The 26,483-nt window shown below is 57.5% G+C and overlaps 2 protein-coding genes and 1 long non-coding RNA gene across 17 annotated transcripts in view; 2 read left to right on the plus strand and 1 right to left on the minus strand.

Annotated features, from left to right (window-relative positions):
- Positions 1-3,230, plus strand: part of AGRN (agrin) — an 81,384-nt gene extending 78,154 nt beyond the window's left edge. For 4 of the 6 annotated variants that reach the window (XM_080564590.1, XM_080564593.1, XM_080564592.1 and 1 more), the window contains one exon: positions 97-3,230. In XM_080564590.1, the coding sequence (XP_080420716.1) occupies positions 97-254 (158 nt within the window). In that variant the 3' untranslated portion in view covers positions 255-3,230. The remainder of the gene's footprint in view (positions 1-96) is intronic. The other 2 variants (XM_080564591.1, XM_080564595.1) reach the window with 1 other exon arrangement.
- LOC308181373 lies at positions 303-9,936 on the minus strand. Its single transcript, XR_013941439.1, has 2 exons — positions 6,270-9,936; positions 303-4,690 (listed from the first exon to the last, which is right to left on the minus strand). It is a non-coding gene; the product is annotated as an uncharacterized lncRNA (long non-coding RNA).
- The window catches only part of LOC308181369 (tyrosine-protein phosphatase non-receptor type 11-like), a 42,392-nt gene continuing 21,964 nt past the window's right edge, over positions 6,056-26,483 (plus strand). For 4 of the 10 annotated variants that reach the window (XM_080564602.1, XM_080564604.1, XM_080564603.1 and 1 more), the window contains exon 1: positions 6,056-6,215. In XM_080564602.1, the coding sequence (XP_080420728.1) occupies positions 6,202-6,215 (14 nt within the window). In that variant the 5' untranslated portion in view covers positions 6,056-6,201. Of the gene's footprint in view, positions 6,216-9,944; positions 10,968-16,670; positions 16,821-18,254; positions 18,714-26,483 lie in introns of those variants that run through there. The other 6 variants (XM_080564596.1, XM_080564599.1, XM_080564598.1 and 3 more) reach the window with 4 other exon arrangements.

Here is a 26,483-nt window from a genome sequence, read left to right on the forward strand (position 1 = left end):
TTCCCAGGTGCGTGCTGCTGGCTGGGCAGGGTGCTGGGGCGCGGCGGCGTGCCCGCTGTCCTCACACCCCCCAGCTCTGCTTTCTCTCTCTTGCAGGGGGGATGGAGAAGCTCAGCGTGGCCCACAAGCTGCCCAAGGCTTACAGCACCGGCTTTGTTGGCTGTATACGGGACGTGGTTGTCGACCGCCAGGAACTGCATCTGGTGGAGGACGCTTTAAACAACCCCACGATATTACACTGCTCAGCCAAATAGACCCCCAGGGACCCTTCCTTCTCCTTCCCTCCCTCCTGCCTATTGCTGTAATTATTTTCTATTTTTGTAAACTTATTGCTTTTTATATTTTGGGGGGGGAGGGGGGGAAAAGGGGGGGGAGGAAACACCTTTTTTTTGGGTTATTTGTTCGGTTGCAGTCTATCCAGGTCGGTCAGACTCTAAGCAAGCAGCAGCAACAAAGAACAAACCTTGAACCAAGTCTCCAAGAAGTGACAGAAGAACTTCCCCATTGCACCCGCATTGTAAATCTCATCCATACTTGAAGCTTCTTCTTTTTATTTTATTTTTTTTTCCCCTCCTTACTTGCGTTCTTGGGTCGTTGTTCACGCTGCGGGGGGGGAAAGGATGCTGGTGCTGGCAAGCCCTTGGTGGCTTGGCCACTTGCCTTTCTCAGGCCTGGCCCCAAAGCCCCTTTTTGTGTGCTGGCTGAGCTGGGACACGGCCATCAGGTGGGGATGGCCCCACTGCTCCGGGGTCTGGCTCTGGCGAGCCTTCTCCCGGCCCCGTGTTCGCCCCATCTCCCTCCTCCCCCCTTCCTCTCACTCTAATTTATGTGTGTAAGGATCTCAAGTGCTTTTCTCCTTTATGCTCTGTTCAAATCAGGGATGCCATGCACTGGAAGAGAGACCAAGGTCTGCTCTGAGCAGGCAGGAAAGCATTGCTCTTTGGTTGTCTTATGACTGTGTGCTGGACTGAGAAGGGGCTGCGAGAAATTCGGGTTTCTCTGTTGGCTCTCCTCCTCCTCCTCCTCTTCCTCTTGGACACGTGCAGAAGCAGCTGTGAAACCTCATTTCCACGCTTTGCCTTGATCCAGCCACGTCCTAACCTCCTGCTTGCCCTGGCTGCTCTTCCCAGAGCTGCCCTGTACCCAACGCTGCCCTCCCGTGCGCCGCTGAGCGCTTGCAGCACCTCTCCAGGAGCCAGGAGCGCTCTCCCTGCATCACAAACGGGCTGCGAGGGGATGGGATCTGGTCCCTTTCCACTAAAAAAAAATTTCTTGGACCTGTCCTTCCCTGGCCCCCGTCCTTTTTGCATCTTGACCTGAAGCTTTTGCAACACCCGGTGCTATGCGGGGGCTTCCGCGCCGCGACTGAAGCCCCTCTGGATGCCACCAAACCAGCAGCAGCAGCTCTGATGGAAATGGGCACGGCAAGCGGCTGGGCGGGAGAGTTTGGGAGGTTTTAAACTCTTGTCTTCCCCCATGAAAGTCCTAAAAGTGATGCCACGATACCAGCTGCACAGCCAGCGTGTGTGCTTGTGTGTGGATGGATGTTGTGAGTGCCTGTGAGCCTGCACACACGTGAGTGCAAACACCGGGTCTCCTCCGAGTGGGAGGAAAGCAAAGGGGTGGCAGATATGAAAGAAAAGCCCCCCTGCTCTCAGGTTCCTTCTCCATGGGAAGAAGTTCCTGCTGCTGCCTCGCCTCTGTGTCCCCTTGCCACCACGGTGTCCCCTTGCCACCACGGTGTCCCCATCCCTGGCGTTGCTTTGTGCCCATCCTACTTCGTGGAGCGCACAGGATTAGGACCCTGTCGGCGATCGCGTGGCGCTGGGTGCCCCGGGGGTGATGGTTTTGCCGTTTTCCCACAAATTCCCAGCTCACCTTCTGGTTTCCCTTCCCTCTCCAAGCGTTGTTTCCGAGCACTGACCTTCGAGCCGTGAGAAGTCAGATTGCTTTTCTCAGGGCGAGCTCTGAACATGGACGTAATGAAGGGGAACAGCACGGCAGCGAACCACTCAGCCTGCTTTTTCTTTTTAATTTAAAGGCTGCCTGGGCTCCCTTTCAGAAGTCAGAACCATTCACCTGCAGGACATGTGCAAAAGATGTGCCCGGTGCCTCAACCAGCCCTGTTCTGCAGTTCCCTTTCCAGGGGGCAGGATGATGCTTAGCGAGGCAGGGCTGCTGGTGGTCCTTGCCAGAGTTTCTTCTCTTCCTTCCTTCTTCCCAATTTTTTTTCCTTTATCTCCTCAGTTATCAATCAAAATCCTCACTTTCCTCGATCAATTCCTCTTGAAATTTTCCTGCCGCCCAAGAAAACTAAACCATAGCACCACCTGCCCCCATCCCAGCGAAACGTGGGTGAAATCTGCTTTAAGCTATTGTCATTCCTCTAAAACGGTGATTAAATGTTAGAAAGGGGATATGTTAGAGGGGATATCGTGCCTTTGGTGAGAAGAGGGCACCCGAATTTGTGTGTGTATCTGTGTGTGTGTGGCAATCCCACATTTTAAGTGGCTGCTGTATATAGACAGCGTGGGATGTATATAGGCAGGCCAGGATGGGGGGGGAACATTTTGATCGGGATGTACAGAAAGCCAGGGGCTAACCGGGGGTGTCGGATGGGGCGGGAGGACTTGTGAGACCCTTGCGTGGTGTTTGGAGCACGGGGCTTGAGCTGGGAGATGCGACCGTGCCGGCTGGAGCTGGGGGCGCAGAGGGAGGGGAGCACGCACGGAGGAAGCTGCTAATTTTCCACAATGCCACTGAAATGAAGCCAGGGTCACTGCAAAAAAAAAAAAAAAATCGAAATGAAAATCAAAAAAAAAAAAAAGCCAACACAAACTCTGTCTGCTTTTGCTGGGGCTTGGAAATGCCTTAAAACAGGACGTCGCGTCCTCGTGGTCGAGCATCTTGAACCAAGGTCAGATTCAGCAGTGCTCCCTAGGGGCCATGCACTTAACTTGGGCTTTATTTTTAATAGCATTTATATCATGTATGTACATAAAAAAAAAAAAAAGACATTGAAGTTTGTTTTTTTTCCTTTTTTTTTTTTTTTTTATTTCGATGTCCACGTGGCTTCATTTATAGGGTAAATTAATGACCGTTGTGAACTGCTGTATGAATTCTGAAGGGCAATGCACAGTAGAGGAGCAGCATGATATAACCATTACTAACTTGTGTCTTTCGTCAATCACCATGAAATAAAGTTTGAGAACTATTAAAGATGTTTTTAAGGGGCCTGGTGCTTTTTTATTCTTCTCCGTGCGCCCCGCTTGCTCCCTGTCCGTGCAGGTACCTGCTGCGTTTGCTCCATCCTGTCTCTCTGTGGATGCCACCCAGTGCTCGTAGCCAGAGGTTTTGGGGCTTTGTCCTCCTCTCCAGCCACCTGATTTCACTCTGAATGTGTCCACCTGTCCAAATACACCCCAGCTTTTCCTTGCCGTGCATGCTTTTATTACCTCCTGGGCTGCAATTTCAGCAGAGGTTTGGCACGGCACCGTGCCCGCGCGACCCAAGCGCTGCTCCCGCAGCCTGCCCCTCTCCACCAGCCATCTCCCCTGGGGTTTTGCCCTCTGCAAGCCAAGGAGCCCTGGAAACGCAGCCGCCAGCATACATATATATATATATATATATATATGCAAGCAGGATGTGGTTTGAGACGTCCCAGCACCCAGGTTCCTGCTCCCAACGGGTCTTGGCGGGGCCTCTCCCGCCCTCGCTCTGTCCCCGGCGCTTCGCCGCGCTGCAGGGCCAGGAGCTCCGAGGAGCTTCGGCCCGCCGAGGGCTCGTGCAAGGCGATGGGACGTGGGTGTCCTGCCGTGTGGGAGGCAGCTAATTTGGCACAGCGAGTCCTGGTATCCACCGACGATGCACATTTGATCGCCGTCTGCAGCGGCTCCGCAGGAACCGGCTTGTCGGCTCCCGACGGCAAACAATGGGGCCAGTGTTGGCGCAGCCACGGGGCTTGCACAACTCACCACCGGGGCCGCGTTTCGCTCCAGATCAGCCTCCCGGTGCCGCGTCTTCTCGACAATGACCTTATTATGCTCCAGCAGGCACGGGCTTGCAAAGTCAGTGCCTCTTTCCCAGGCTCGCCGCCAGCTCGCCGCGGAGCGGGAGGAGAAAAAGCTGGCGTTGTCTCGGCCAGAATGAAAAGCCGAGCTCCGACAGCTGGATGCGTGGCTTCTTTTTTTTTTTTAACTACACGCTGGAAAAAACCTTTGTGAGGGGAAAGAGGAAGGAAAGAAGGGGAAGAGCCACACTGGGGGCACGCTTGGGCAGGCAGCAGGCGTGACTCAGGGGAATGGTGCGGCCAGGCTTGCTGGCAGCCCTGGGCAGCCTGCTCAGCGCCCTCAGGAGTGTGCATGGCAGGCCTGGCAGCCCGGGTCTGCTCTCCCTGGGGGCAAGGGGGCTTCAGGGATGAGAGGGCAGTTGGGTTTGGATGGTCCTGTCCACCCTGAGGGATGTATTTCCCTGCTCTGCTGCAACACAGCCTGGGCTGGCAGCTTCCCCCCTCGCGCTGCGTGCTGCCCACCTGCTGAAGCAGCCCAAAAAAACCTCGCAGCGACGCACCTCCACGTCTCCGACCGGGGAAACGGGATAAATCGGAGAGAAAAGGGGCTGCAGTGTTTGCAGGTGGACAACTTGAACCGTGAACAGGAGGTCCCTGCGATGCGCGGGTGCCCAGCCGGCCCTGCAGATGAGCAAACAAGGGGGGGTCATCCTGTGCCTGCGTCGGGGTTCAGGAGGGAGTTACAAATGATTTTCGGCAGCACTGGGCACTCTGGGTGACTGCCACAGCTTAAACAGGATCTACAGGAGCTGTCCTCACCGCAGGCACTGAAGGCACTCCCCCAGCCCAGGTGCACGCTCTGTAATTGCAAGACAACCACCGTGCCTCCCAAGGAGCAGGTGCCCCCAGTGACCACCTGGCAGCCAGAAATGGGGCAGAAAACCCCTTTTTTGGGGGACGCAGAGCAGGGCGAGAGCCCGACTGGCCCCGAAGCCTCTCCCAGCCAGACACTGACCGAGACAGAGCCGGGGATGGAGCAGAGGGGTCACGCAGACAGAGCCGCAGTGTGGCCGCTCACAATGAGCTCTCAGTGCTGCGAAAGGAGCCCCCGGTCAGACAGAGAGGGGGGGGAAATGGGGAAGGGGAGGGCGGGGGTCCTTGGTATCGGGGTCTCTATTTGCCCCCTGTGCTCCTCGCTGCCCCAGGAGCCATCTGGAGGCACGCAGGGCAGGGATGCAGCCCGGCAGCCCGCTGCCAGCTCCCCGGGTATTCCCCGAATAGCCGCGGAATTCGCTGAGTCTTATTATAGTTAGAAATTGCTATTTTTGCCGCTACGGCCGGGCCGGGGGGGAGGTAGCTGCCCGTGCGCTGGCTTTTTTCTCCCTCTCGGACAGCTGGCTTTGTTTTCTCACCCGGCATTCGTGAAAGGCGCCAGATTCAGGGCATGCGTTTGGGGCAATTTCTGCCTTTTCCGCCGATTTGACGCGAGTTGGTTAAAAACGGCTGGATTTGCGTTTCCGATGGCAAAACGAGCCCTGTTTGCACAAACCCTCCCGCACGCCCAGCACCCTTGCCCCAAGAGCAGCTTGGGGTCACCACCTCCACCACCACCCCCCACCTTTGGGACCCCTCCTGGGACCACCGGGACACCAGGGCAGCCCCTGAGCTCTGGCGGGGGGAGCGATGGGGGTAACAGCGAACGGCTCCGGGGCTCACCGGACGGTGCCCGGTGCCATTTTTTTGGCGCTTTTTCTTTTTTTTTTTTTTTTTCTTGGTTTCGTATTATTTTTTTTCAGAGCCAAAACCAGGCTGCGGGGCGGAGGCCGGGGGCTGGCCGGGAGGAGGCTGCGCCCCCCCGACGGGACACCTTGGGGGTGCCCAAATTACCCCCCGGGGGTGCCCAAATTATCCCCCGGCGGTGCCCAAATTACCCCTCGGGGGTGCCCAAATTGCCCCCCGGGGGTGCCCAAATTGCCCCGGGGGTGCCCAAACTGCCCCCGGGGGGTGTCTCTCCGTGTGTCCCCCCCCCCCTCCTCCCGGGCAGGGGCGGGGCAGAGGGCGGGGATTCCCCCACGTCACAGGGAGGGGTTTCCCCGGAGCCCGGCTGCCCCGCCGGGGTGCGGCGGCGGCGGCAGCAGCGCGGTGCGGAGCGGTGCGGAGCGGTGCGGAGCCGTGCTGAGCCGTGCTGAGCCATGACCTCCCGCAGGTAAGGGGCTGGGGGCTGCCTCCACGCCTCCCCCCGGCTCCCCCCACCCCGTACCTCTCCGGCTTCCCACGCGTGGGTCCCCTCCGAGCGTGGCTCCCCACGCGTGGGGGGGGGGGGCAAGGGAAATTTGGGGAGGGGGGGGGGGCGGAGGCGAAGCTGGGTCCCCTGCCCCAAAATCCTTACCTCCCCCCCCGCCCCATTTCTGCTTCCCCCAGCCCCGCGCCTGCTTTGCGGAAGAGCTCCGTGAGCCTGCCCCCAAGCATCTCGTGATGCTCTACCTGCCCCTGTCCCCCCCCCCCCAAAAAAAAAAACAAACCACAGAGCAGGGGGTCCCCAGGGGGCCTCAGCTCGCTCGGAGCAGCTTTGTGGGGTGCGGGAGCGGGATGAGGCGCTTCGGTGCTCTCTGGCGTGGTGCTGGTGCCTGCCCCAGCTTCTGTTTGGTGGCTTCAGTGTCCTTCTCGTGGGGTGGCAGCCGGAGCCCGTGGGATTTGGGGACGCCTTCCCTTCCCTGTCCTTCCTCCCCTGCGACGGTTTCGGGAGGGGAAGGCAGCTACCCGGTGGTTTCTCTTTTCGTGTCGGTTTTCGTCGAGGGCAGTAGGACAAACGCGCGCAGAGCTCCCCCGGGCCGTGTGGCGTCCCCAGAGCGGGTTTGGGGTTTGGGGTTTTTTCTCCGGCCTTCCTCCCGCCCAGCCTTGGGGTGACCTGCAAACGCCGCTGTTACTAGTAGAGGTCGGAAAGTGTTTTGAAAAACCCCCGGGGAGCTGACGGATGGGTGCTTCAGGCTGAGAAACGGGGTTGCATACAGGGCAGAGGGCTCCTTTGGTGCTGGTACACGATGGGACGTGGGGCATGGGCCCCCTGGAGCACACGGTACCTCCAGATCCTCCTCACGGGCATTCCTGCAATGCCACCATTGAGGGTTTGTGGGGTTTTGGGGTCTCTCTGCCATCCAGCACTCGCTGTGTCCCCTGTACAACAGGTGCCGAGTGGTGTTTTGTGAGCATCTGTGGTTCAAAGCACCCAGAAGTTTAGGAAGAGGCCGGGCTCTTCTATTTCTCCCCTATAAAAAATGCGTGCTGATGGGTGATGGAGTATAAAGCTGGGGCTTGGGGCCCCTGGGTTTCGTTCTGGTAGCGCTCTCCGTGCCCGCAGGCAAGTCAATATTTGCCTGCGGTGCCTCTACCCTGCTCACTCCACCCTCCAGGGCAGCAGGCTGCTGGAGACAGCAGGATGGATGTAAGGTGCCACCAGCTCAGCCCTTACAGGAGTCCCAAAAAACCTGGCACTTTAGTGGGGTTGGTGCGGAGAGGCTTTGTGCTGGCCTTTTCTCCTAAAATGTAGGGTGTCCACTTGGTCGGGATGGCATCTTCCCCTTCTGCCTGCGTCCTGGGCGATGCTGCGCTCCCCCTGGTCGAGCCCAGGTGCACCCGCTGAGCTCAGCACCTGCCCCAAACGTCCCCCTGGCCGTGCCCGCGAGGTCGATGCTCTGGGGTGCTCAGCCAGGCTTTGGAGAGGGTCTGCTGGGACCGGTAACACCGGTGCTGAGCACTGGGTGCTGCTTCCCACCTCCCCTCCTTGCATGGGAGCGCATCCAGGGGGGTCCGGGCAGAGATGCAGTGCCTCCCAAGCTAAAGGAACAGCTTTACCCCAGGATGGTGCCCACGAGTGCCAAATCTTTCCAACGAGGCCACGTGGAGGGAGAAACAAACCCATTTCTGGGTGCTCAGCCCGTCCGGGAAGCTGCCCTGGCAGCCGTGCCAAGGGCTGGGAGCCGCTGCTCGCGCTCCCCGTGCCCCGTGCTGGTGAGCGCAGGGCCTGGCCGGGGAGGCAGTGATGAAACGTCGGTGCACGTGGGTGACACGAGGGAGAACCGAGCCCTGCTGCGGGCAGAACGAGCTGGTTGCTGTCCGCCTAAACCACAGAGATGTTGCAAACCCCACTCCGAGCTGCTGCCAGGGCCTGGCTGCGTTGGTTTTCAAAGCCTGAGGAAAGGACAACCATTTCTGTCCCCTCCCTGGCTTTGCTGGCACCACGCGCAGGGGGGTTTGGAGGTCAGGAGCCCCGCTGGGACCCCCGGCATCACCAGAGGTCCTGGTTCCCCTGGAGCACTGGGAACCTGGGAATCGTGCCGTGACTGCCCGCAGCCCTCTGTGCTTGTGCTTGTGTCCTCTCGGGCACGACGAGAGGCTTTCTGTCGTGACGTGGAGATCCTGGTGGATGAACCTCACCTCTCCCCTGCTTGCAGACCCCAGGTGTCGTGCTGCTTTCCCCAGGAGGAAGCTGCGTGCTGGCTGGGATGTGTGCATGGTGGGCCACAGCTGCCTTGCGCCTTGCCCTGGCCTTCAGGGCTGGCTTTTTCTTCCCAGCCAGGTTCCCTGGGATGCTGTGGCATCTGCACAGCGATGTTACAGCATGTCGCAGGTCGTTCTGACATCTCAGGTTGCTCGTAGCTATTAACAAAGCAGGGCTGGCCGGTCAGGGTTGGCCACGATGTGGTCCTGTGCGCATCCTCCAGGGTGCCGCTGTGCGGTCCCCGTGCTCGTGGTGGCCGCGTTTCTGAGCACCCGAGGCACCGAACGCAGCTCAGCTGCGCCCCGAAACCTTTCTTGCTGCCTTGCCTCGGTGATCCGCCACAGCAGCAGGAAGCACAGCGCCAGTCCCCTGAGCGCCCGGCAGCCTCCAGTCTGCCGCTGCCTGGGCAGTGGGAAAACACGAGCTTCCTGCGCCGCATCCCAACGTAAACACTGGCCGGGAGGTTTGCAGGAGCTGCTCGCTTTGGCATCTTGGGCGCGGAGGTGGGGGGGAGGCGGTGATTTCTGGTGCGGGGAGCGAAAGCAGGGCGGTGTTTTGGCATTTTGGATATTCATTATCAGCGCATCGCGGGCAGAGCTTGGGGCCACGGTGGCTGGGACCAGGTGATCTCCTCCTGGAGAGGGAGAATCAAAGTGGGTGACTCGATGGGTGACCTCGGCTGTGTCCCCTCGCAGTTCTCCTTGCGTGCCATCCGCCTGCATCCCGCCGGGCTGTGCCAGCAGCAGCATCCCCCTGCAACCCCGAGATGCCTCAGCTGAGCTCGGGGGCTTTCGTGCAAGGGAACTTGCGCAAATATGCACGAAGCCTGCCTGGAAGGGAAGGTGAGGGGTGGGAGATGCTGGGCTAGCAGAAGCAGCAGCTGTGCTGTTTCTTTTTTCCCTGGGCTTTGCTCTGGTAAATGAGGATGGGAGCGCTGGCAGCTACTTGAGTTGCATTTCAGCTACGAGCTCCCAGTCCACTGTTTATTTCCAGATAGGGCGAGTGCATTACTGCGGGTCACGAAATGCATAAATACACCACTTCTGCCCTTCTCCAGGGAGGGAATGAGAACGGTTAATGGCCCAGCTCGGAGCAGGAAAGCTAACCTTGCCAAGGAGAGGGGTTTGGACCAGGCCCTCGGTGATTTTTCCAGTATCCTATGGTTTCCCCCAAGGCAGCGAGCTGCTCTTGTTATGGTCCCAAGACAAATGAAGCGCTCTCAGCCCTGGAACACGTTTCTGGGATGCAGCTGTATCTCTTTTGAGGGCTGCCAAGCAGAATTCCTCGCCGTCTGCAGCGGCAGTTGAAGGCAAGGCGCACCGGAGGGGAAGCCAGCCTCCCAGCGCCGCGCGCAGGGCGAGTTTCCTTTGTGGCTGGGTGGTGCCGGAGCTGCTCGCCGCTTCTTCCAGCAGGGTTTGCTTTATTCGGGTTTCTAGGAGATGGTTCTGCTCGGGAATTGAATGAATCAGAGCTCCGCAGAGCCGCGAGGGATCCCAGGTGTGCAGCGTGGGCCTGCGGAAAGGGAACCGCTCGGTGCCGCTGGCACTGCCGGGACCAGCTGGAGATGCTCCTTGGTGCACAAAACCCACTGAAAACCCATCCGAAAAGCACCAGGGCTGGCCAAAGGGCTCCTCCATCTCTGGTGCCGATCGCCTTTTGCCTCCCCGTGAGCAACCCACCAGCCCGGCCCCTCTTCGGGAGGGTCCCATGGGTGCAGAGCCGCAGCCGAGGTGCTCCTGCTCCCCGCCAGGTCACCGGTGTGGGACCCATCCCCTGCTCACCCCCTGCCTCCACGGTGCCTTTGTGGTGCTCACCCTCCTGCCTGTGCCCTGTAGGTGCCCTTCGACTCCCAAAAGGCTTGCTAAAAGCTGATTTCCCAAAAAATCTGACTTCCCAAATTTGGATTCCCTCCTCCCCCGGGATGCTAACAGAGCCAAAACCTATTTACAGTCTCCAAACAGCCCCACACCCTCTGGGCTGCATGTGGGGAGAAGCGCTCTTACGGCTGCAGTTCTTTAAGCATCGCTTAAATCCTTTCATTTTATTTTTCCCTGCAGTAGGAATTGCTTTATTCTGTTGTTTTTTCGCTGCCCGTGACCGAAGGCGGAGGCTCGGGCAGGGCTGCACTTGCTGCCTCGCGGGATGCGCGCCGGGGAGGGATGGAAAGTGGCTCCCGCAGCCCCGCGCTGTTCCAGGAAACGTGCGTAGGACGGGGCTTAATCAGATTACGGGGCTGCTGTGTTTGCAGGCTTCCTGCGTGAGTCTGAAGGGAAGAAGGAAATTCTTCGCATTAAACCGAGCTGGAAATCGGGAACCGTGCGTTTCCTGTATATGCAATATTTTATTTATTTATTTATTTTTAAATTTTGCGCAAACAGCTCACGCCGCTGCTTGTAGCGGTGGTGCTCTGCAAAGACCTCTGCTTGTTTTCGGTGGCCGAGGGGGACGTTTGGAGGAGAGGTGTGTGCTTTGGGGTCTCCTCCTGGCCTTTCGCAGCTGCTGCTCCCCTGCAGCAGGAGCTGTCGCAGGTGTCCTGTGCAGCCCCCGCGTGCGAAGGGCACTGCTGGGGGCCAGCTGCAGGAGCAGCAACCCCCGGGGGGGCACAAGTGTCGGGCTCTGGTTGCAGGGGATTTCCTGCATCCACCCGCTGATGTTTGGGTAAGCTGTGGATGAGTCTCGTCTCCTGCTGCGTCGCCTTCAAAATGCCCTCGTGGTTGTTAGGATGGGGCAGGGTTCGGTGCGTCCGTGCTGCAGCCCAGCCCTGCTGCTCTGTCCGTCCGTCTGTCCCTGCAGGACAGGCTGTGGGGCTCCGGGGGGGCTGTGTCCGTGGGGCTCTGTTCCTCCCTGTCCCTGGGGGCAGCGAGTGGGAGCCCTGGGCAGTGACAGTCCCCCCCGTCCATCCGTGGCCGTGGCAGGAGCGTGCGTGCCCAGGGCGAATCACAGCAGCTCCCCATGCAAGATCTTGGGGCTGGGGCAGCCTCAGGGCGAGCAGAAATTACATTTATCTCGCTCGTTGCAGCGATGGGGGGGGGGGAAAGGGTGAGCTGAGCTTGCTCGCGGGGCTGGGGCTCGCTGCGACTGCCCTGATTGTGTTATCAGGTGAGGAGCTGGCCTCTCTGCAAGTATCTGCTGGAGGCTTTCTGTGCCCCACGCTGGGGTGGTGCCCGGCCCCTGGTGGCTCTTATCTTCCCGAGGGAGAAGCAGGCTCGTCTCTGGGCTGCTTGGTGGCCTGGGAGAAAAGGCACCAAGGCGGGGAGCGGGGAGAGGTGTCCCCCTCGGTGTGCGCCTCCATCCGTGCGGTCCCTCTCCCGCACAGAGAGGGGTTTGTGCAGCTTCCCAGCATCTCTGGAGGTAAGCCGTGCTGCAGCAGGCATGGTTGTGGCTTCCCCCTGCGCTCCAGGCACCTCCGTGCCTCCCGTTGTGTCATCTGGGGGAGAAGATATCGGTCCCGTTGGTGCGTGAGGGCCCTTCGTGCAACCCAATCCGTTCCTCCTTCCTATCGGGCTCACCCGGATCCTGCCTTGTGACCTTGGGGTGTAAGGTCTGGAAATTGCTTACATTCCCAGTGCACGGTCATCGTACCGCTAGCACAGCGCTGTGACTCCTATCAGCAGCCCACCCACCTCCCGAGGCTGCTCCAGCAGAAGTTTTTCTCTTAAATAAATTTCAACCTCGCCATAACCCCCGCCGGAACGGGCGGATAGGAAGAAGGTCTCCCCGCCAGCAGCTGCAGCAAGCACATGCTAAACAAGCGATTTACCCATCCGTGCTGGAGCAGGGGGCTGTGAGGGCACAGGACCAGCTGCCTGCCGCTGCAGGGGGCTCCCCCAAAGCCCCTCTGGTCCTGGCTCCGCTGCCCACGGGCTCCCCTTTGGTGCCCGACCCGGGAGCCCGGCCGCGAGCTGCAGTTCGCATCTGCGGTGCCAAAGCAAATGTGGCTTTTTTTTTTGTCTTTTTTTTTTCCTTCCTCTCTCCAAAACAATGTGCTTGGAAGTTCCCTTTTCGGTGGGGTTGAGGCTCCAGTTGGCTTTCAAGGGAACTGCCGTGCCCCGGATGCTTTAACCCAGCTCGCCAGGGTGGCGGTTCCCTTCCCCTCCAGGGGCACACGGCTTCGGTCCCCTGTCCCCTCCCGAGTCCTTCCAGCTCTCTTCCTCATCCTCACTGGTGGGGAAGGCTGTGAGCCGGCAGGGATTGAGGAGCTGGGGCTCTTTGGGCACCCGGGTGGCTTGGAGGAGCTGGGCGCTGTGGGTGCTAAGAGGTGGTGGTTGGGTAGACGAAGCGTTGGAAAAGATGTGCCTTAATAAAAAATGTTTGATATTTTTATTATTATTTTTATTTTTTTATGGACATGGGCAAGAAAATGGGAACGTGCAGCTCCCCTCTGCTCCGACAAGCTTTTAAGTATTTTAAAAAGTATTTATTTTACAAAGTGGATGGCTTCTAGCTGGGGAAACGTCGGGAGGAGTGCGCGTGGTGACACGAGGCGCTGGGCAGTGCCACCTCTGCCAGCCGCCACCTCCGAGGGACCCGTGGCCCTGCAACCCCCGTGGCCTCCTCCAGCTTGTTTTTTTTTGTGTCCCCGCCAGAGCTGTCACACCGGGCGCATGTGACAAAGGGAAGCGGGGACAGCTGGGGCAGCCTGGGGGAGCTGTGGGTGCTTGGCACGGGCAGGGGACAGCCCTTCCCTCGGGACGTGCCGCCTGGCTGCGGGGATGTCAGGAGGGGTGGGACGCCCGACAGCGCAAGATTTGGTTTCACAACAACCGAAAATTCCCCTTCACGCCCTCGAGCAGCATCCCTTCCATGTAAGGGAGATGCCGGGGCTATCTTTGGCCTTGAATTTTTTTATTATTATTATTACAGATTTTATTTTTGTCTTTATTTCTCTTCCCCCCCACACACACCTCCTTCCTCCCACCCTCCTGAAATATTTCCATCAGTCTCCTCTCTAAGAAGTGTAACAAGCCCTGCCACTGATTAAATTCTAAATATAGCCCTGGTATTTTTTTTTCTCCCTCCAATTCTTCGTGATGTATCTAGGTAAAAAATAGCCTTGGCGACTCTTCAAAGGGGACGTGGGCCTGTTACGGGCTATATTTTTGTCTTGTCACCCTGCCCGGGTCCAAAATAGCCCCCCTCGGTTTTAATTAGCTCGCCGGGTTATATAATCCTGAAAGCTGAGGATTTCTGGGCTCAGCAGGCCCACACGTGATGCCCTGGGCTCCGGCAGCCGGTGGCAGGCAGGGCGGTGGGGACGGCGCCGCGGGACCCTCCTGGTGCCACCTGGGGCAGCCACGGTGCCGTAGGTCACCCCGTCCCTGTCCCCCTAGGCTCTGCTCTTCCCTGTTTTGTTTTTCTCTTCCTTATTGCCTTTATCTCTTTGTTTTGTCCTGCGAGGAACCAGCTGAGTGGGGAAGGGGCCTGGAGAACTGAACCCCACGCCGAGATCCTTGGCTGGCTGCGTTGCCTTGGGGCTGGTTTTGGTTTCCTTCTGCTCCTGGGGGGGAAAGGCTCAGGTTGTTTCTGCCCTTGGCAGCACCCTGACAGTAAGTCTTGTGTTCCTGGCGGAATGGAGGACATTTGTCTTCCCGTAGCCCAGGTCTGAGGGATTTAGCTTAGGAAAACATCCTAATTTCATTGCCTGCCAGGGGAGGTGGCTCCAGTTGGTGCCGCGGGGCTCTGCGCTGTGCCCAGCCTCTGGCCCTGCCACCGTGGCTTTGCTCGGTCTCAAAATTCATGTGCTTTGAGGATGGCCACGCTTGGGCTTTGTGTGAGGAACCCCAGATGCATCCAGGTTCACAAGAACCCTGTTGATCCAGCGTGGGGCAATCCAGTGGCCACCAGCTCCTCGGAGGAGGGGGCTCGCCCAGCTCTCCTGCCTGGTGCAGCGTGGCTCATCCCAGGCTTCTCTTCACCCACTCTGTTTGGACAGACCACGAGCAGGTCACACAAGGGAGCAAAGCTTTTAAAAGCTTTGCAGCCACCAGATGGAGCAAAGGAACTTAAAACAGCCCCGGCTGAGGTTTTGGCCGGGGTCTGCCACTGGGCAGGGAGGTGTCCCCAGCACCACGCGGACAGTGGTGGCACCCAGCGCCTGGTTCCTCCAGTGCTGGTTCCTCCCCTCCAAACCCCTCCTGGGAAGCAGGGCTTGGGATGATCCTGGCGAGAGGGCAGGATTTTGGAGCCGTGCGGGTGTTGCAAGCCCGTTCCCTGCCCGCTGGCCGTGCGGATGGCAGCTCCTTGCGCCCTGGTGCGTTTTTGTCAGGGCTTTGTGCAGCCTGTGTGAGGGGAGCTGTGCTGCGGCAGCGATGCCAGCTCGCACCAACCCACCTCCTGCCGTCACCTGCGGCTCGGACTGGGGTTTCGGTCCTGTTCTTGTGGGGGCTGGCGTCAGAATTTAATGCTGCTGCAGCAGCGGAAACTTTGGGTGCTGTCGTTTCGATGCTCAAAGCGGGCAGGAACTGGCGTGCTTCGAGAAGGGCAGTTAGGGAGGGAGGCGTAGTTTTGGAGGGGTTGGTTAGATTTTGGTGTCCCTCCTGATCTCTGGAAGGAGGATTAAATGGGTCTGGGATTTGAACAGGTTGGACTTGGATGCGAGGTTGGGTGAGGACAGGGAGAAGAGCCCTGCTGGTGGTCTATCCAACCACGTTTGGACAAGACCTACTGTGGAAAAGGACTTCCACGGAGGGCTAATACAACATAACCTGTTTTTTCCCTCCTTTCCACAGCTTTTATCTCCAGCATCTCCGATTCCTGCCCATCACTGGGGGCAGGGTTGTGGAAGGAGGGGAGTGCCGTGCGCTATAAAGCACCGGCTGGCCTGGGGGCGCAGGGGAGGGTCCTGATCTAGTGTCGCATTGCCGATGCCCTGGGCTGTAAGGTTGTGCTGTCCACCTCCTGCCGGGCCCAGCTGGGTGCTTTGGGTGCGATCCCGCCCAGCTGGGTGCGATCCCAGCCCTGCCTGGCATTTCCTCCCTGCCACCACCACCAGGGCTGGGCTGGAGCGCTGCGGTTGGGGCTGTTGTCATCTCCGTCTCCTCCGTGTGCCCCAGCTGCTCTGCTGGCACATTAAGGGCTAGCCACAAAGCAGCCCTAATTGCGCTGAGCGGCTGTGGGATAATGGGCTCAATGCTCAGGCAGAGGCAGCCGCACTCCCGGCCGTTTAATGCCTCGATGGATGTGTGTTTAGTTGTTTGCCAGCCCGCAGGACAGCCGAGGTCTCATTTCTCCTGCCCTAGGAAGCTGGTGATGCAAGGATGCTGAGGACGTGGGCAGGGGGAGGGTTTTGTCCTGCCATGCAGTTTGTAGGGCTGTCGTGTTCCCAGGTTTTCTGGGGCTGGGCTTGTGGTTCTCATCCTGCAGGACTGAGGACACAAATCCCTTCTGCCCAGGGCTGGCCCGAGACAAGGTCTGCGAGTCCCACTTAAATCATCTCAGCTAATAAAAGGCATCACTTCTCCCTTTAAAAACTCACCGTCTCCTTAAGTTACACCCAGGACTGGCCGTGTTGGGGTGCTCGGGCTGTAACTGTGGGTACACACAGGAATAGGAGGCGCCTGTTTCTCTCCGGGGCTAAACGCAGGGCTCCAGCCCAGGTGCCTCGGGGTCAATCCCACCTTGTGAATCCCACCTCGGAACTGAGTCAGGGATGGCTTCTTTAGCTTAAATTAGAAATCCCGCAAAGCAAAAGATTTTGGGGGAGCATCTGAACATCCTGAGACCCTTGTTCCTCCTGAGAGTGCGTGGCAGCCCTGTCCCTGGCAGGATCAGCCCCCGTCTGGGAGTCGTGCGGAGCCGCTCGGTGCCAGGGCAGAAATCCCTCCTGCGGCTTTACCAGGAGGACCGAGATGTAACGGGGAGTGCTATCCAGATACAGGAGCTCCCAGGGATGCCACTTTGCCCATTAGCCTCCCTTTTTGCTCACTGTTCCTGCCATTCAGGCTGCCCCCGAGCCGACACACCCCAGGCGCGCGGCGCTTGCCCTCCCGGTCCCCACCAAACACCCGGCTCGCAGCTGCCGGGCTGGTGCCGATAAGAGGAGGAGATGACTTCCTTTTCTTCTCTCCTCCCCCTCTCCCGTCCAGAACAAGCTTTTTTTTTTTTTTTTTTTTTGGGTAAATAACTCGCTGTCACTTCTTCGCTCCACCACCTCGGCCAGCCCTGCTGAGGATGCTGGAGGCTGGGACGTCCTAACCAAGCTGTCCCCACCTCCCGCGTCCCGCGACCCTTTCGGCCTCTTCGAGCTCTCCTGTGGCTTCCGTGGACTAAGGAAATCTCTCCACGGGGCCAGGAGCCTTGCCCAGTGATGGTGAGGTAGGATGTCTGCTCTGTGTGCTTCTGTTGCTGGCGGAGATGGGAGACCTGAGCGGGAGCAGGGCGATGGGGACAAGGCGCGGAGGTCATCCGCGGAGTTTAGGTCGCAAGAAAACTCTTCCACTGGTGCTGCGTGAAGACGTGAGCTACTGACAGAGTGTCTACAAAAGCGTGGGCACGGTGATTAACAGTGCTCATTAGCTGGCAAGGTCTCTGCAGCTGCGTAAGATTCTCCAGTGGAAATTACCCCTCGTCACTCGGGTGCTGGTGGCTTTCTCCTCGTGCTGGCTCCAGCGCCGTGCGAGCGGTTTCATTAACGTGATCACCCCGATTATTAATACGGCTTGCTGATAAGGCTGCCGGCTGCAGCCCGGCAGAGGTTACCCCCGCAGCGAGCAGCGGCTTATTTATGGGTTGTTATTAGATCTGTATCTTGCATTGCATTGTTAGCAAGGCTGCCCGAATGCTCGCTTGCTTATCTCTTGGTTTGCCGTGCCTGCAGCTGAGCGTGCCTTTGTGTGCTGATGACTACCTTGTCTGCACGGGAGCACCGTCCTTCCAGGGGGCTGGACTCCTCTAGCTGAATTTCGTGGTTATAAAATGACCAGAATTTAGAGAGAAGGGCGTTTTGTGAAGCAGGGAGGGTTGTTCAGGGCATAAGAGGTGTAGAAGGCTCTGCTGGGGCAGGGGTGTGAACTGATTTCTTGGCCGGAGCATCCCGAGGCTTTCCTCCAGCCCCCTCGCCGTGCAGTCCTCTCCCACCTCGTACCAGTCACTGATTTCTCAGCTTCTCCTCTCTGCTCTGGGTGTGTTCTGCTTCGCTGGGTCATAGCGAAGAGCTAAACAAACTCTTTCCTGCTCCGGGAGGAAGGCTGTCACTCAGACAGCAGCTGGGCTGGTTTCGTTGCTGGCTGGTGAGATAGAGATGTGTATTTTTAATGCCCCAACAGTCTGGCAGGTGGGCCTGCAATTTAATTTTAGCTTGCTTTGTGAGAACAAAAACATCTGCAATAGGCAGGCCAGTAAACTTCCATGAACGGGGGAGCTCAAACAATATTTCTCCTCCTATCAGACCTTTTTAGACCAGCAGGTAACGCCTGGCTGAGGTTAAAGCATGTCACGTTTTTATGGTGGTCCTAACGCTGAGCCTGATACCAACACAGTCTGAACTTCAATTTAGTTTTAATTTGGGGAGCTGATTCAGAAAATGTGGAAGCTGCAGCTGAAAAGAATCACCTCCCACACCCCTGGGGCTGGTGCATCCAAAGCAGCTCGAGGAACAGAGCTACACCTTTTTTAATTAAGGGAGCCTGGGTGTAAATCCTCTGGGCGCCTTGGAGGAGCCCCAGCTCTCGGTTTGCTGCGGGTGCAGGTGGGTACAGCTGGGTGTGGAGGTGCACGGCGGCCAGATAGAGCTGGATCTGCCTCTCCCATCCCGTGGAAATGGAGAAGAGGCACGGTTTGTACCTTTTTCCCCAAAGCGGTTTCGGTCTCGTGTCGCCATCCCTCTCCTCTCCATCCGCACAGCGTGTGCCGAGCCCGGGGCGTGGAAAGCTTTGCGGTACCTGGCCCGAGTGCATCGGCTGGCAAGGCTTTACGTCAGCAGGGATAAAATGCATGGCAGATTTCAAACCAGCAGCCTTTCCCTGCCACGGAAAGCCTCCAAACATTTGGGATTGCCTTTTCTGTTCAGCACCAGCCTGCTCAGGCTGATGCAGCCCTTGCTGGTAAGAGGCAGGGAAGGACCAAAGGATTTGTCCCTCTGCGAGCGGAGGCAGCAGGGATGGAGTTAGCAGACCCGTGGCCGTGCACAGAGCTTGGCTGGGTTGCAGAGCTGGGCAGAAGGATCATTTTTGAGGAAACAGCCGGCTGAATGTCCGTGTTATTTCTGAGGTGAGCAAATATTTGGACTCCGAAGGGGGAAATTAGCACTGTGAGTATCCTGTGAGGGATTTTTCTGCTTTCTTTCAAAACAAACCCAAACTGTCTCAAGAAGAGACCGTGCCCTTGGGGCATTAGGCCCTCATCCCGCAGCTCGGTCGGCGGTGAGTTGTGCCAGCTGGAGCTGGGGAGAGGAGGATTGTGCTGCCCAAAGCACCCGCTGGTGCCTGCCCTGTGCAGGCAGCGGGGGGCTGCCAGAACAGCGGGTCCGTGGTGGGGGCAGCGCTAACGGGACCCCAATGTCCTCCTGCAGAGCTGCCAGGCGGCTGGGTGCCAGCATCCGTGGTGCTTGGTCTGGTCTGAAGTCGGTTCTTCACTGCAGGTGATGTAGAGATGTGCAGTTTTATCTCCCCGGCTATTTCAGACCTGGACTTAACCAGCTGTAAATTTCAGCCATGGGCTGAGAGCCAAATCCTTTCTGGTCCAAGTGATCCGAAGGAGGAGGTGGCAAGGGGACAAATTGTAAGATTTATCCTTTGTCACAGACCATCCTCTGAGGAGATGTGGGCAGGAGGCTTCCCCTGCAGCCTCTGCCCTGAGCCTCAGTTACACAGGTCAAACAATTTGAGTTAATTTAAGGTTTGCATGATGCCCTTCCACCCAAACGATGCGTGTCCTGCAAGCCTGACACACATCCTTGGAGCAAAGAGGGGCTGCGTTTGTGTGCGTGGCAATTTTTCCGAGCAGCCCAACTAATTTTGGAGTTGCCCGTTTGCTTATAGCCAATTTCTATTGCATCTAACTTCGTGCTCAGGAAGGGGAAACGTCGCTGACAGATATACTCATGGAGGTGGCTGTTAACGTGCCACATCTGCTGCATCCCGAGATGCTCGGGTGCTTTTTCTCCAGCCAGGTTATGAATTTTGTGTTGCCGCGTCGGGGAAGCACGGGGGGTACGATGTAGTGCCCTACAGCAACGGGGGGTAAGGCTTTCCCTTCTGATCTGACGCCCTGAGGAAGAACAGGGGCTTGCTGTCTCCTCGAGGCGTCTCTCCCTGCAGCTACAGAGGGGACCCGCCTTCAGCAAGGCTTGAGCCATGTCTGAGCCCTCGAGTCTTTGCGAGCTGTTGTGCTCAGGACCCAAGCTGCTAGACCAAACGTCTGCAGAACTTTGGACCGCGGGCGATGGCAGACGCGGCCGTAACGCCTCTCGTTTCTTGTCCACGTGCACGAGGGCGCACAGCCCTTGTCTTCTGGGAGGAGATGACCCAGCGGGGCCAGGGCAGGTGCAGTGATGCTGCCGAAAGCCGCTCGCTGGAGCAGGACGAGGGGAAGACAGCAGGCAGGTGCCGTCTCTCTCACATCCTTTATGCAGCCGTGCAAGAGCATGTCGCAGCTCAGCGTATCGTGGCAGAGGAAGGCCAGCTCGCATGCTCCAGCGCCTTGCTGTTCGCTCTGGTCCTGGGGAGCAAACTGTCATCCTCGTCCGCAAAGATGTATTTTTGTCCCTCCCTGATCTTAATTTTGCCAGTGGCTTTCCTCTCCTTGCCGCTGTCGGGCCTTTATCTGCGGGGCGCAAGACGTGATGGTGGACGAGGTTTTCCATATCGGCGCTGTGGGATGGGCTGCGAGGAAGCCTCAGAGATAGGCAGAGCCTTCAAACGCCTTGTTCCTGCGTGTGCTGGTGTGGCTGCAGGCAGCCTGGCTGCCTTTGGGTATGGTCCAGCCTGGCTTTTGGTATGGCCCAGCCTGGATTTGGCTGCTGGAGGCAGCGATGCTCTGAAATCAGCCTCTCCTCCGAGCCACCCTCCAGGCGTGCGGCTGAACGGACATCAGAAATGGGGTGGTTTGTGTGCCAGAGACCCACGGCACAAAATCCTCCTAGCTGCTCCACCATGGCCCTGCTCTGGTGCAGTGGGGCAGCTGCAGGTGTCCGTGTCCATGGCTGGTTGGGATGAGGAGCATCCGTGTGCCTCAGGAGCTTGCCATCAGCAGGAGGCTGCTGGTGGAGGTGTCTCAGCTCCGCCCGGCGAGTGCTGGCTTGGTCAAAGGGAAAAATATCAATATGACTGTTTTTTCCCCTTGTTTTCTGTCCCCATAGCAAGGCTGGCATAGTGACTATCTAGAAAGAAGCACGAGAACGTGACCTTTTGTCTGTAAAGTTCACCCCGGCTTCTTCAGCATACAGGACGAAAATGATGTGCCCTGCGCTGTGGACAGAAGCGCTCACCAGAAAGGGACTGCCTGCATTTGCAGGCTTTTTTACATTCTTCTGGCTTTTCTTCTGGAAATGGCTATTTCTGAGCCGATGACCTGGGTAATAGCCTTGGATTTCTCCTGAGAGCTGACAGGTGACCGTGTGATTGCATTTTGCCTCTTCGCATCACAGATCACAGCCCTGTAGAGGAGCCAGCTGGTGCTCACAGACTTAGCTTCTCCCCAAGCAGGCAGGCAGGCAGGGATGGAGGCCAGGCGTGGACGTTGTCACTATGTCAGCCTGCAAGTTTTGAGTCTTTGTAGGTTCCTTGAACCGTGTATTGTCCTTCCAGCCCTAATAGTCTGGCTTGGAGGTGGCGTTTAATAGGAGCATGAAGCACTGGGTGGGCTTCAGGCCATGCTATCCCCGGTCCTCTCCCACGTTCTTCTTTCCAGACTTGGTGTTGTAAGATCTGGTTGCAGAGACCACCCTCCAAGGCCTTTCTGCAATATCTGTGCCTTGGCTAAGTGGTGGTGAAAGGGGAGGTTGTTCCTGCACGCAGCTGGAGTAACGCTGTCCTCAGACAGCTGCTGGATCTCGGGGGTTTTGTGGCCAGCTGCTGGCTCCTGGTTTGGATGAGGGCACGTTATGGCTGTGAGCTTTGGTTCACGTTAGTGAGATATGGAAAATGCGGCTCTATTTCTGAAGTGGGGAGCTCATCAGTCAGTTGCTTCACGTTAAAGCAGGGGAGCAGAGTGAGCCCTTGCAGCCTTCAGAAACCAGCAGGCCTCGGACCACGGAGATGTTTAAGGCTGGACTGGCTGATCTCAGAGGTCTTTTCCAACCTAAATGATTTGACTCTATGTGCCAGGTCCTCTGGAGGCTGAGTTTGCAGCTGCATCCATCCCAGGCAGAGGAACTGATGCGTACCTTTGACAGGCTGCTGGTTATGAGACAGGATTTTGTCTTGGCGTTTGTCCTTGGGGGGGATTTCTCTGCTCTGATGTCAGCCAGATCTAACGAGCTGCTTTTTCTTTGGAAAAACCATTGCTTTAGATGCCTAATTGCCTTGAAACCCTTTGCTGAGAGACTGTTGCAGATGGTGAGCGTGTTGCTGCTTTTAGGAGGTGGGGTGGATGGATCGGCAGGAGGAAGAATGGGACAGCGCATAAGAAGAGGAAGATGTGCCAGTGGCAAGCAGGGACTGGAATAATGTAGATAAAGGGGCTGAATCAGAGGGAGAAGATGAGCGCAGACTCCTGCGTGTGTCACGGAGATGGGACCGATGTGAATTTATATTAATTAACAGTGAATGCCAGCTGGGTTTCCGGAGCCGGTAAATCAACCTGTCTGCACCAGCTCGCTGCCAGGAGGGAGCCGCCTGCTGCTACACCTCCGCGAGGGCCCGGAGGAGAGAGCTCGTGCCTGCTCCTGCTGCTGGGTCTGGGCTTTGCACGTGCGCTCTCCTGCAACCAGGACAACCAGGGAGCAGCTGCGATCTGTGCCCAGGTGCCCTCGTGCAGATACCCAGGACTGAAAGTGGATTGCACGACAAATTCCTGAAGCTGGTCCCGTGCCAAGGTGCCGCGACTCTCCAGCTAAACCCAGTCCCTGTGCCTGAAGGCGCTGTGCCTTGTGCGCTGCCTTGCAGGTGATGTTTGTGGCAAAGCTCTGAGGAGCTGCGTGTGGAAACCGTTCCTGGCTGTGCCGTTTGAGTTTCCAGCCGAAACGCGTGGGGTCGAGTTAAAAACCCTCTGAGCGTGCCGTGGAGGAGCTTTGCTTTTTCGTGGAGATCAGCTCGGAGCAGGCAGGGATGCGCCTGGGGTTTGCATCGCTGCAGGCCAGGGACGTGCCCTGCCCCGTGGGGCGTCCTGCAGCAGGGCTGGAGGTGCTCTCAAGAGGGTCCAGCCCCGTCTAGAGGCTGCTGAGTGCATTGGGGAAGCTGCTTGTGCCTTGGTGTTGAGTCCTGACACGGTCACTGGCTGGAGAAGCCACCCAAAGGTGCTAGGAGGGGAAGGGCAGCCTGGCTGCTTGTCCTTCAGGGCTGCTGAAACCAGCACCAGCAGCTTCACCGGGGCTGTGGTGCCCAAAACCAAGGCTTTGGGGTCATTTCCCTGGCTCTTCTGCTGCTTTGGAGCAGGGCGAGACCTCCTCTGACCCGAGCCACGTAATGAAGGTGGTTAGGCTAATTAGCATCCTCACGGTGCCAAGCTGGCCGTGCCCACCGCTGCCAGTCCCTCCTCTCCGACACGGTGTCTGCGTTGTTCTGCTGCTGTTTTCTCTGGGGAAGTCCCTCCGTTCACACACTCTCACTAACCATATGCCTTGAAATTGAACGGAAAGAAATTTAAAAAAAAAAAAGATGCTTAAGCCAGCCTTAAGTCTTTAAACATTGGGGTAATCCGTGCTGCTTGGAGAGGCGTGCTGGACCTGCTGCACAAATACACGGTTTGCTTTCAGCTGGTGCTGAGAACTTGGTTTGCACACAAGTTGGACTCCAATGAGCTCAAGGGATGTTAGGCATCTAGATTCTAGTGAAAATTGGTGAAAATTGAGTGTTATACCCTCTCGGAGAAATTATTCTCACCTGAGCCTGGGATCCATTAGGAAATGCTCTGGAAAAGACACGGGGAAGGCAGCAAGCAGCTTGCTGCTGCTGCACCCCAGAGAACGCAAGACCCTCGTGCACCTGCTTCGGAAACGGATGCGCCGATTTGGAAACGCAACGAGAATTTTTGGGGGTGGTTTTAAAGCTGTTCCCAGAAGTCTTGGGGGGATTTCAGGTGTTGCGCGGTGGCGTGATTAGCTGTCACGATGCTAATTGCTTTAGGAAAACGAAAATATTTACCTGTACGTGGAAGGGAGGGGATGCGTGCGGGGTGTATTTTTTTAGCACGCTCCCCTGGGGCTCCGCTCGGCGTAACGAGGCTCCTGATGGGGTTTGAATTGAACCAGGCCGGAGACAACAAAGGAGGCTGCTGCGGCGCTGCTGGGTTTGCGAGATGCTTTGTATGCAGGCGTGCCCGTGGAGAGCAGCTTTCAATGAAGACGTGAACGCTAATAATTCGGTACGGAAACATCAGGAAAACAGCAGCATCAGTACCGCACGCCTCACTAAATTGAGCCATAATGGAGCAGGACGAGTACGACCTCTCCCAGCTAACGTGGAGCTGCTTGTTTTCATCTCTTTAGGAAGGGCTGTCATTTTTATTTTTATTTTTTAATTTTTTTCCAGACATCTGGGATGTGCCACGTCACCTTGCTGTAGGTTTTTGCCATGGCCAATACTTTAGCATCTCACTCGGTGACTCCTCGCAGGGGAGCCAGCGTCAGCATCACCCTGTGGTGCTGGAGCTGCTGCAGAATGAGTCCCTGTCTGTCAAGCAAGTATTGGGATGTCTGTATTTCAGGCAGAGGAAACTTCCAGCCCTGGTGGATCCAGAGAAAAACTTGGGCAAGGTGACCATGAGCATCGTCTATGCGAGTGCAGCCTTGGCTTTGCTGTGGGTTTTACGCATCGGTCCCAAACTCAGATCCCACTGCCTTGATGCTGGAAGTCAGTACTGCTGATGCCCTCAATCCTTTCCATTTTGCATGGATCCCAGGTGGTTTCTAGGTGGCCTGCTCCTCCTCTTGCAACCTGGGGGCTCTGTAAACCAAAAACCTGCTGGCAGCATGAGGTCTGCTGGCCGTTTCTCACCCTACAAGCCTCCTTGTCCAGCTGGTGAAGGAGCAGCCCTGCTTGACCTCGGGTAATACGTGAGCTCCCCAAAGCCAAGCGAATTTCTGCTGCTCTTTGGGGAGCTGCAAAGCCATAGAGAGCAAACTGCTGTGCTGAGCCTCGCTGCTCCCAGAGGCAGCAGGGCCTGGGGCAAGCCTCTGCAGATCTCCCTAAAAAAAAGAGTTATTGCTTGGTTCTCCAAGCCAGGGGAGTTCCTCGCCCTCCGTAGGGCTCTTGCAGGCACAGGACAGCGCCATTCGCTCTGCCCAGACGTTTGCACCCCTTAGGACCATTGCAAGGATTAAAAACCTTGCAGAGAGTGAATTACTTCTGTGCCGGTCTCAGTTGCTCTGCTGCTTAAACCGCGTGTTGAGAGCTCGCGCTGCGCGTCCCCTTCGTGTTTGGCACCGAAGGGAGCATCTCAGCTGCGCACAAACAGAAACCGACGGCTCTTTCTACTCCCTTTAAGCAGAAAATCAGCGCTGGGATCCTTTAAGCAGCTCTGAAGTTTCCTTCCTAGCCGCTAAATAGGCAGCGGAGTCGATGCCCTCAGTTACGCCAGCTCTCCCCAGCCCGTCTCCCTGTTTCTCTGCTGGAAGGAGCACCGGTCCTTCATCTGCTTGGCTGCTGGGTCCGCATCCTGCCCTGCCTTCTCCCGGGGGAACGGGGCCACCAGCAGCTGCTGGGGGGCAACCTGAGGGCTTTGGTCCCCTCGTCCCCCTCTGCCAGCCCCTCGGCCGGCCGGGTCCCCGTTGCGTTCAGCCACAGGGTGCTAACCGCACGCAGCGTGTAGGCGGCGTCTCTTGAGCCACGTTTGCTTTGATCCTCTCCAAGCCTAGCAAAGAATGTGTTTAGAATACAGGGGTTCCCGGCAAGGCTTTTGAAAATGCCTCATTTTGTACATTTCTGAGGGCCTGACAGCGTTGTCAACTATCTGTTCCGCTTTATCCCGAGGCAGAGGCACCAGGATGCGCTCGCAGCAGAAAAAGCATGATGTATGCGGTCGGGAGGAAGTGAGTAACGCTGCATGGAACTCGTCAATAATGAAAGAGAAATTACGGGGGAATTTTAATGCGCAGGAAGGTTTCCTTCTCCACAGCCTCTGCTGGAGCCCTGCTCCCACCCCAGGGACTGCTGTGCCCCTCACCTCGGTGCCGTCGCATCAGTTGGTGTTGATTTACAATAAGTAATGCCTGGGTGGGGGGCAGTTACCCATCGAGGGCTTGCCCTCTTGTTCTGGGGATAAACCCCAGCTGAAGAAGCTGTCCTGAGCCTACGCTTGCTCGTGTCGGTCTGAAATGGGAGCGCTTTGGGGGTGCTGGGCAGCCGTTACGAGCTGGAGCTGTGCTCTGGGGGCTCCCAGCAGGGGAGGGATGCTCCGAGCACGTCCCACCAGTGACCGGCACCCCTGCGGCACCCGTACTCACGCCGGGCTTTTCATGTGGGCTTTGCTAGCATGCTCGTGGTTATCAGAGCGTGCTTTCTGCTTCTGAACGCGCCGTGTGGCCTGCTGTTAGGCAGCCCGGGCTGATGTCTGAGCTCCCACCACGCGCTGGCAATTCCCGTCTGAATCCCAGCCCCCGGGCAGCCTGGGCGATGTCCCTGCAGGCAGTCCTGGGCACCTAATGCTGTGTGCAAGCCTGCTTTCTGTCTTTATTTTAATACATTTTTTTATGTAGCTTTGGTTCCTGACAGGCACTTGATATATCTATATTTTTAATTCTAATTTTATTCTAGACGGCTTGGGGGATGGAAGGGAAATTCATTCCTCTGCTAGAAGGCAGCGCTGCCTGAAGTGGGCAGTGGGCATGTTGACTTGTAGCGGGAGGCATGAAAAGTTGTGAGATCCCCGTTTTTATTTAAA

Source organism: Anser brachyrhynchus, assembly GCF_964034855.1.
Source record: "Anser brachyrhynchus genome assembly, chromosome: 21".
NCBI classification, from domain to species: Eukaryota; Metazoa; Chordata; class Aves; order Anseriformes; family Anatidae; genus Anser; species Anser brachyrhynchus.